General features: G+C 41.1%; 1 protein-coding gene across 1 annotated transcript in view; it reads right to left on the reverse strand.

The window, feature by feature from the left end:
• MMP16 (matrix metallopeptidase 16) overlaps positions 1–9,756 on the reverse strand; it is a 158,627-nt gene extending 148,871 nt beyond the window's left edge. Inside the window, exon 1 of the mRNA XM_015855974.2 lies at positions 9,255–9,756. Coding sequence (XP_015711460.1) covers positions 9,255–9,386 — 132 coding nt within the window. The 5' untranslated portion in view covers positions 9,387–9,756. The remainder of the gene's footprint in view (positions 1–9,254) is intronic.
• Between the last annotated feature and the right edge of the window lie 872 nt (positions 9,757–10,628).

The raw sequence follows: 10,628 nt of genomic DNA on the forward strand, positions 1-10,628 counted from the left end.
ACTCTTCAATTACTTTAATGCAAATTTGTGGAAGCTAAGATAAAAAGATGACAGCTCTTGCTATCAATATTGACAACCTTGCTATCAATATGAAGACTCACTCACTGGATACACAAATCAGACCTCCAGCCTCCCAATACAGTGCCTCAATTACAAACATCATCTTATTTTGCCTACATATTAAAAAATATATACAACACAGATAGAGATCATGAAAGCATTTCCAAGGATGACATACTGTACAAGTAGGATAGGACAGAAGTGCCAGAAACCAGCACTTCATGATTAATTATTTTATTTATTTATTTATTTATTTTAAGAATGTAAGACAGTTCTGTTTTTTTTTTTTTTGGTTGGTTGGTTTTTTTGGTTTGTTTGTTTTTAATTTATATATGCATAGATATCTAAACATACATATAATTATTTATACGAAAAGCGGAAGAGAAAAAAGTCTCACTTGCCAAGATCAAAATCATGCTGTAAATTAAGCTATATAAAACTATTATTGCTAGCAATAATAAGTAGCTTTATTGTGTGGGAGATAGATCATTTATTTCATTTGTAATTTAATACATTGCTACCATTCTGCACAGCGTGTAAAACACAGTGTATAGACAAACACAATCTGTCAGTTGCTCTGTGAAGACAGTGGGTCAAAGCAATTTCCTAGAAGGACATCACACAAGCAAAGTCTGAGGTAAGAACAAAAAATCTGACAAGATCATCACCTTCAGATTCAGATATAGTACAAGAAGGAAGCAATTTCCTCTTAGGTACGTTTCATAAAAATCTATTGTCACATTTAAAGGAAGCACTCTCCTTCCCTGTGAAAAGGATGTTTGTTCTTATGTTTTGCTATCTATTTTCCCTCAGTCTTTGAGCTGATAACTTTCTGAAAAAAGAAGTCTCCCCTCTGCCAACCTGTATTTCACATGTGTAAGTGGAGACTTGTCAGCAAAAACAAATGAGATCAATTAAATGAAAGGACTGTGTCTCTACAAGATCATGCGGAAAATATACAATTAAAAATATTCTGAGCTTAGCATTTCTTTCCAAATGATCTATACAACTAGAAAAACAGTTTAATTGTTTCTCAAATGTAAAAATGCAGAACATCAGCTTTATGTACCACGGACATTATGTGAGCAGGAAAAGCTGATGAAAATCCATACCAATTTGTCTTACAGCAGCTACTTTGTCCCTCACATGCACAGCCTGGTATGAACAGTACTGGTGAGTCAATGCAATTAGAGGCTCAAAGTGGACGGCACCGCTCCCAGAGGGAGAAGGAAAGCCACTTGCAGACCAAGCAGTAGCAACGGAGAAACAAATCACCTTCTACCCTGACCCTAGAGTGACAGACATTCCCTCGAGATGAAGCCACAGGGAAGTTGTCCCAGTATTGCTCCCAATGCATCTTCTTTGAATAAACTACAGCACAGTTGCTCCATTCTGCTCAGCTGTTCATAGAATTATAGAATCACAAGGTTGGAAAGGACCTACTAGATCATCCAGTCCAACCGTCCTCCCTTTACCATACCTACAGAAAAAACACTAAACTATATCTCCTAGCTCCCTATCCAGACACCTCTTGAGCACTGCCAGGGATGGCGACTCCACCACCCCCTGGGCAGCCATTCCAGTGCCTGACCACTCTCTGAGAAAAAAAGTTCCTACTTATGTCCAGTCTAAACCTCATCTGATACAACTTGTGGCCATTTCCTCAGGTCCTGTTTGTTGCCTGGGAGAAGAGGCCAAGCCCCTCCTCATCACAACCTCCCTTCAGGAAGTTGTAGAGTGCAATGAGGTCTCCCCTGAGCCTCCTCTTCTCCAGGCTAAACAATCCCAGCTCCCTGAGCCGTTCCTCCTAAGACTTGTGCTCCCCTCACAAACTTCATTGCCCTTCTCTGGACGTGTTCCAGGGCCTCAATGTCTTTCTTGTAGTGAGGAGCCCATGACTGACCCTCATATTCAATCAAAATATGATCAATCAAGAACTAACAAAAAGGGCAAAATATTTGTCATATAGAGTCACAAAATAATCATCAAATCATATGCTTTGTGAATGTGTTTTGACATGGTGTAATAAAAAACACTGTTTTCTGTAGAGAGAAAGCAGGAAGCTACTTTATATGTTCTATAGAATTGTCGGGCTTATTGCTTTAGTATGGCCCCATCACAGCAGATTTTAATCTCTGATTTTTCAACCCCTTTTCAAATGTTGAGCTCAAGCCTTAACACTTTGGTTAAGACTGCCTAATGCTTTGCAGTAGAATCAACAGGAGATAAGTTTCCTCATACCCTGAAGTCTTGATCTTTAAATTAATAGATTTTAAGCATGATAAAATCATGTGTCCGAGCCCCTATGCCAATTATGCACTGTAATACCACAAAAGGTATGCTAGGAGTATTATAGTCATAGCTGAAGTTCAGATAACTCCTCACCTGGTATAAAACAGCTGTTAATATATAAGCATTATACCAGCAGTTTCAGTTAATAAGTAAAAGTACAGAAATATTATATTTCTATCTCTGTAATTTCTGTCAATTTTAATTCATCACAGAAAGAAGTTGTTACCACTTAATTGCTCTTACTGTACAACAAAGATGCTTATAATGAATGATGATAAGCAGGAACATGAATGAACAGTTGCCAGGCAACCAATAAATAAAGGTTCCAAATAGCGTGACCTCTCTTTAAAAGATAAAGCTCTAATCATAATTATTTTTCAAATCCCTTTCTGTGCCAAGTAAAATCATGTTTGCAGCACTAATCCTGGTCCTCCTCATGCAAAATGAAACCAAATCTGTCATTTGACATATCACAGTTAACAAATTAAACAGATTCGACCTGTTTCTTCATATTATGGTCAAAGTGTGGTTTGAGGACAGCAAATAGGACAGACAATAAACTGAAATCTGGAACAGGAAGGTGAGAAGCCTCAAACAATTTAATGAGTGTAATTTAAAAACTTGTATTGTTGATTTAAGGATCTTCAGAAAGTATCAACATTAAGTCATTTAGGTTTTAGTTCCACAGTCATGCAGGCAAGAAAGCAAAAGGATGAGACAGACTTTAAAATACTGAGACCAAACGCAGCTTAGAGTTGTTTTTAATCTATATAATACCACATTCTCTCTTTGCAAACTCTTACAATTCAGTCTTGCTGAGTGCATAAGGAGAGGAGCCTGGAGCAAGCACTGACCTTTAAGATGAATTCAAATAAAACTGACAAAGAGCAGCGTAAATCTTAAATCAGTTAAAGAAGATGGTGTATCCACTCTGAAGAAACAATGAATGGGAACGCAAACGTACATTGTTCCACTGTAGGATGTCTTCTAAGTAATGGAAGAGCAAAATGCTTGGGCATGTTCAGGGTTTTTTGTTGGGCTAATAGTCTGTCTTTATTTTAGTATGACCTCATGTCAGAAAACATTAGGAATACACGTTTTGGTAGGTTTACTTTGCACTAAACGAGGCAGTTACATAAATCTTTTGTTTACTTGCTTTATTTCTTTAGTAAAAATGAGACCCACTAATAGCTGTTATGCTCAAACACTAAGTGTCCAGCAGGTCGAAGGAGGCGATCCTCCCCCTCTACTCTGCCCTGGTGAAGCCTCATCTGGAGTATTGTGTCCAGTTCTGGGCTCCCCAGTACAATAAAGACAGGGATCTCTTGGAAAGAGTCCAGCGGAGGGTCACTAAGATGGTGAAGGTCCTGGAGCATCTCCCCTATGAGGAAAGACTTAGGGAACTGGGTCTGTTTAGCCTTGAAAAAAAGAAGGCTGAGAGGGGACTTGATTCAGGTTTATAAATACCTGAGGTGTGGGAGCCATAGTGGTGAGGCTGGTCTCTTTTCAGTAGTGCGTGGGGACAGGACTAGGGGTAATGGGATGAAAGTACAGCATAGGAAGTTCCGCACGAATGTGCGGAAGAACTTCTTTACAGTGAGGGTGACGGAGCACTGGAACAGGCTGCCCAGGGAGGTGGTGGAGTCTCCTTCTCTGGAGATATTTAAGACCTGCCTGGACACCTACCTGTGTGACGTGGTGTAGGGAGCCTGCTTTGGCAGGGGGGTTGGACTCGATAATCTCTAGAGGTCCCTTCCAACCCCTACAATTCTGTGATTCTGTGAGAAATTTGCAATAGGAATATAAGAGGAACTAGAGTTATATATAAAAAAAAGAAAACTGCCTTGCATCTAAGGTATAACATACTAGGTCATTGGTGAACTCTTTGGAAAGGGGACCATTTTTTCGATCTGTATTTGAAGAAAATGCAAATAATCCTAAATAATCTGTAAAGTTCCCTGTAACCTAAACATAAAATATCTCGTATTTCATAACAGAAAAAAATGATCTACTGTAATTTTTGTAAAAATAAATTGTTTAAATTATAGCAGAGAATGTATTCTGCTAATTAGTAGCCACCACATTTATTTCTGAATATCAATTTAGAGTCTGCTTTTCATACAGCTGCTATTTGCCTTTTGTAGTAGAAAAGCATTCAGTGGCGAAACTCAGAACTCAACTGAAGATCACACATATTGTCTGCATCTAAAAGAATGCAAAAGACCCTTTTTAGGACACATGGCACTATTTAAATCAAACCCACATTAATTGCTTCTCCATATTAATTCTTGAGCTTGTACTTTAAAAAGTTACAAAAATACAGTGTTGTGTTTGCAAATCTGTTAAGCAAGACCGCTAGCTGATAAGTGTGTCAAGGTGATATTTGAAGTTTATTTCTTTTCAGTTTCCAGATGAAGAACTGTACTGTTTTCAAGCTTAAAAGGCCAGAGCATATGGAAGTAATGGTCATGCATTACCACTCAAGAGGAGCTGTATGCTAAAGGTAAAGTTTATTAATAATGAAAACAATGGGGTTCTCAGCTATTTATTGCCATGGAGGAAATCAACTGTATTTTCCTGAAGTTTTGATTCTACTGTACTTTGTTTCACAATTTATTTGTCACAACTCTGAAAATGGGAGGAAGTAAAGGAGATCATTGCTTTAAATAAGTGTTCATGCTAAAACAAGACACATTTTAAGATCCCCCCTATGGATTCAGCTCTATATATTTTGCATTAGAAAAAAAAACATAGCTTAACTGTCTGCTTAAGAAGAGTGATGATGAAGCATGCTTCGTAGTGTTTACCAAATCACAGACACTGTGAATGAAATTTGTTCTGATTCTAAATACACTTCTTCAGTCAACAGGCTTTGTGCACACACCCAGCTGATACAGCAGCTCTCAGGAATAATACCCAGTATTATAATCCAATAGGAATCTTATTCTAGAACCACGATAACTTCTGACCAAGATAGCATTGCTTCAGTAACCATTTTTCCCTTTATTTACGGTAACATTGTTTCTAACTTTTGTACTGAATATTTAATAGTCGGAAGATGAACTTTTAGGTTAATACCAGCTCAAACAGTACAGCAAAGTTGGCTTAAGGAAAACACAAAAATATCCATATAGTGAAAGATCATACGTTGACACTCCCAGTAACATAAAGGAATTATCACAGAGCAACATGAGTTATTAATACTACAGAGAGAATCTCAGGGGAAAAAAAATAAAAATCTTTGGTTGGCTCAGAATATCACCACGTATCAAACTGCAGCAACAAACTATCTTGTTTTCACTTGTTTCAATTTTATTATTTAAATATTTGTTTTAATAACTGTTACTCCATTCACTGTTTCATTGATGGATATTTTCTCCTCTTAGCATATGGAAACAGTTTAACAAAGCAAAAAAAAAAAAAGTAGAAAAAACTTTGCATCCATAGACATATTTTTCCATTACTGCAATTACTCACTGATGTTATGGTTTTGGAGCAATAGTTCAGCACTGAGGATAGGGAGCTAACAACATGCTCATTTTTATCATGACATCTAAAGACAAGTTTCGTCAAATTGCTAATGGCAAACAGTGAACTTTGATAATTAATGCTAAAATCCTTAACAAACAAGAGTTTGCAAATCTTAAGCTTCATCATGATCACTCGAGCTATCCATTCACAATCACCCCTCGTTCAGCTTTACCACAGTCTCTCAATGTAGTTGTGCCCCTCCCAAGTCCTGTACTCCATGGCCCAATAGACTTAGCCATGTCTATCACATATGTGAATACTACGTACATGAATACATGTCATTATTGATAATGCAGCTATCAGTGAAAGCCTGAGGACTTCATCCATACAGATCTTTGGTTAAAAGAAATTTTACAGAGAGACAATACAACCACAAAGTAAGATTAACCATGTTCACACAAACTTGTAAACTTGAGCTTTGTGCTTTTCTTTTAAATGGCATTTTTATGTAATATCTTTGAGCTGCAGTAGTATCTCCTAAGAATTGCTCTGGCGCATAGCCCAACAAATCTGCACTGAAACAAACAAAAGCTCAAAAGTGCTATACAAATGTTTCTTATCAATCAGGTATACGGATTAACTGAGACAGAACAGTAAGAGGAAATAAAGGACTGTGCATTTTATAATGTTCAACAGGTATTATTTGCACTGTATTTAGAAACAGGAAATAATAACAAAATCTCCTTTCCAACCATTCTAAGTATTTGTTCAGTGACATTTAATTCATCTAAATACACATCACTTCTTTATGAACTCTACTTTGTGTGTTTATTCCTGTTGCCACAAGAAATGTTTGTCATACATTTACACAATGTACTATCACATAATACTGCACTTGTGCCGACAGGGAGCACTGTACAATAAATACAGTGCTACCGCCAACACTTTTGCCTCAAATTTCCCATGTTTTTTTTTAGTAGTTTTGCTGTTCTCAACAAAAGGAAGTTGCATTATCAGTGCTATCCAAACAGTGTAAAAATGAGAATGGTTGTTCTGGGGCAAATCTCAAGACTGTCTAGACAGGATTATGTCACAGAGAGTGGTCAAAAATGGTGGCCTAGCGAAGAGTCCCACAGGATGACTCTTGAATACTAGAGAAGTTGTCCAGAACCAGAACACTTCTCTGGCTACCAACAATCCGTGGAACAAAGACTGTAATATGAAAAGATACCAGGAGAGTTGGCATATGACGAAATAGGAGCAAGAGGCATATTTCAAACAGAAGAAATATATGCTCTCGTCACACAGACTACTTCGTTCCACTCAACACTGTTTCTGAGTCTTGGTATTGTCTTTCACCCTCTAAATGTGCTCTTTTCCATATGGAAGAGGTGGCAAAAATGAAACCATTTCCCTTCTTTCCTCACAAAACCTCCCCCTGACTGGAGTTGGCCTCCTGTTCCTATTCCACTTGACTAAACCAATCTTTTTCTCCTCCCACACTAGCTCCATCTGCTGCCCGTCTCTCCAGCAGAGCCAGATGCCAGCAAAGCAGACTACTGTGGGAGGAGAAAGTTCTGTTACTGGAATTTCTTCCCTATACCCTGCAGGGGGCCAGCCTGTGAAGCCTGGGGAAGCTACAGGGAGCAACTTCCTCTCTTCCACGCGGCTTCCCTCTGCTCATCAGTAAAGAAGGCAGCTGAGGACAGGAGCAAAAGGATAAAACTTTACCATGCACTATTAAATTTGCAACTTTTATATTTCTATCATAAGTCTTGCAACTGGCCTTCAGACCAAACTCAGCACACTTCATAAACATATAAGAAGATACAAGTCCTGCCCTGAGGAGCTTACAATGAAACAGAAGCAGAGATGTGCATTTATTTGTGATAAGGAATGAGAAAGAGTGACTAGAGTGTAGATGGCAGACTAAATAAGGGCAGGATTTACAATCAGGAGAGATCTTAATGATAGAGTAAATGACTATACTTTCTAGATAGAAGCTGAGATTGTGTGTTAATAAGCAGAAAGGAGAATTGTACGTGGCATGGGAAAATATCAACATAAAGTCTGGAATGAAAGAAGAGGAGGAAAGAAAAAGTGATTTTTTGTTATGTTTGAGATGATCGTACATAAGGCAGAAGGAGAGGTAAGGACTTCAGACTGAAAGGGACAGAGAAGCATCTGCGGAAGCAGACTTGCCACAGTAACAAGAATGAGTGTCACTGAGCAAGAAAGGAGCTCAACATAAAGCAAGCCAGTGTGCGTATGTGCAAGACATTATAACAAGGCACAGGCTTCATTTGTGTGAGAGAAAGCATTGTGAAAACATCAGATGAGAGAGATGAGAAACAGGAATGGGTGAGGGTGTTGTATGGGTGCAGAAGAAAGTTTGGAGTGGGATCGGCAGGACAGAAGTAAGAGAAGGAAAACAGATCTAACAGAAAAGTGATAAAACGCATGTGAAGTTGAAAGAGCACATGTAGAGAAACGCATAACAGGAAAGATGAAATAGAATAGCTGGGGAAAGAGGGAAACACATCACAATGAGAAAGATGAGGAAGAAGGGCTCACTACAGAATGCGTGACAGAAAGGAAATAAAAAGGGAAAGAAGGAGTGGTAATATGATAAAGACAGCAAAAGATCATTACTTAATAGGTCCAATTATGTAAAAAATACCAAATTGGAAAACTGGGACTGGACAGAAGAGTGACTGGAAACTGACGTTCACTGAATTCACACTTGTGTCTGTAAACTCTTAGGGTCTGCCCCATCTAGGTTCCCTGTGTTCTAACCTGCTTTTTCACTTAGAAAGCAATGTATTTCCTGGTCCTTCACACCCCCTAACTTTTTTTTGTTATAGTTGCACCTCTATTGCATTTGTTTCACCGTTTCTAGTGGCAACTCTTTGTGTTAGATATAAATGGGAAATGCTCGTATTTTGCCGAATACTTGGCCACAAAGAAACGTGCCCACAATTTCAAGTTTCTTTCCTCCTATCCCCATAGCACTCTCTTCCGTTTATCCTTCTTTCAGAAATAAAACAATAATAATAGAAATTTTAAAAAGAAAGAAAAAAAGAACGAAAGAAAGAAGGGTGGGGAAAACTCAGCAATACACCGTTGTCCTGCGTTTCTGAGACTTCCCCGAGCTGCTCCCCAGTTCATCCCAGTGCCCGGGATGAGGTTTCCCATCTCCCACGGGAGAGGGCTGGGTTAGGCAGGGCCGGGAGGGATCTCCCACCGAAACGCATCCCTCGGGCGGGGAGGGAGCGATCTGCCGGTTGCGGGAACGGAAGCCAGCACAGCCGTGTGCCCTGGATGCTGGCTGACATGGCTGGCTGCTTTATTTCATTTAGGGGATACGGAAAAGGGATGGGGGAAAGAGAGGAGGAAGCGCACGCTCGCATACACGCACAGGCTGCTCTTACCTCCACATTGAAATACTGCTCCGCTTTGCACACTGTAGTACATAAAATCCAAAGGCAGGTTTGCAAGAAAAACACCCTGGATTGAGACACGAAATCCAACCGGCTTCCAGTGCTGAGTGCGAGTACGATCATAGTGAACTGTGCTTCAATGGATGGAAGGTCTCTCTCTCTCTTTTCCTTAAACAGACACACAAACAAACCAGCCCCCTCCCTTGTCGATGAGGAGCCCGTAGCGCAGGTTCACCCACAACAGGGGAGGAGGAGGAGGAGGAGGAGGACCAGACACTTCCCAGATCGGGCGGCGACAGCGGGCTCAGCTCTCGCTCATCCTCACCGCCAGTCCCGTCAGGAGGGAATGTGGCGTCCGAGTGCAGCCGCAGCTCCTACACGGCTCCTCTGCCCAGCAGCAGCAACCGCCTCCCGTGCCCTCTCTCCTCCTCCTCCTCCTCCTCTTCAGCCTCCTCCCCCTCCTCTTCCTCCTCCCACTCTGCTTCTCTGCTTCTTCGTGGGGAAGGCCGGTCGGGCTGGCTGGCCGGCTGGCCAGCCAGTTGCCGGCTCGGCTCGGCTCGGCTCGGCTCGGCTCGGCTCGGCTCGGCTCGGCTCGGCTCGGCTCGGCTCGGCTCGGCTCGGCTCGGCTCGGCTCGCCCCTCGCCGCTCCCCTCCTCTCCAGAACGTTCAGCCGCCATCTCCGTGGCTCCGCCCCTCCTGGCCGGCACCTTAAAGGCAGTGGGTCCGCCAGGCGGCCCTGCCGCGCTGCCTCTGCGTGGCTGGGCTCAGTCAGTCAGCCCTCATCGCTGCCGGCATCTCGGGAGGAGCGCTCGATTCTTCCTCACGAACGGCATCCAGGCGCCTCCCAGACCCTCTGCGGGGCTGAGCCCACCCTGAGGAGCGGGCAGTGCTGGGCCCGGCGTGATTCGTTCTCTTTGTGGCTCGGAGGAACGTGCAGAATCGCTGCTGGCAAACTTTAGGAAGGGTGGAATAATGGTGGTGCGCTTAAGTGATATAAGTGAGTCGGTCAAAACAATCTGTGGGACGAGTTGATTCGAAATCTATTTAAACGTGCACAAATAGAGAATCGTGTGCTTGAGGGGAAACAAAAGTGCTTTGAAAAAATATGTTTAAAAGATTCTAAAACTCGAAAATCTACAGTATTTCTTTAATTATCAAAACAGATACAAAAATACTTACTAGGTCATGACATGAAACTACTTGGAGATGGAAGGTTTCACTACAGACAAATGTCCTTTTGCAGATAGTTGAGGTTAATGGCAGAACTAAACCACATACAAGTTAAGTTAAATGTACAGAACATTGATAACACCTTGTAGCAGGATGAGGGGTTGTAGTAGTTTTTCCATATACTGGTATCACGAA

Source organism: Coturnix japonica, chromosome 2 (assembly GCF_001577835.2).
Source record: "Coturnix japonica isolate 7356 chromosome 2, Coturnix japonica 2.1, whole genome shotgun sequence".
NCBI classification, from domain to species: Eukaryota; Metazoa; Chordata; class Aves; order Galliformes; family Phasianidae; genus Coturnix; species Coturnix japonica.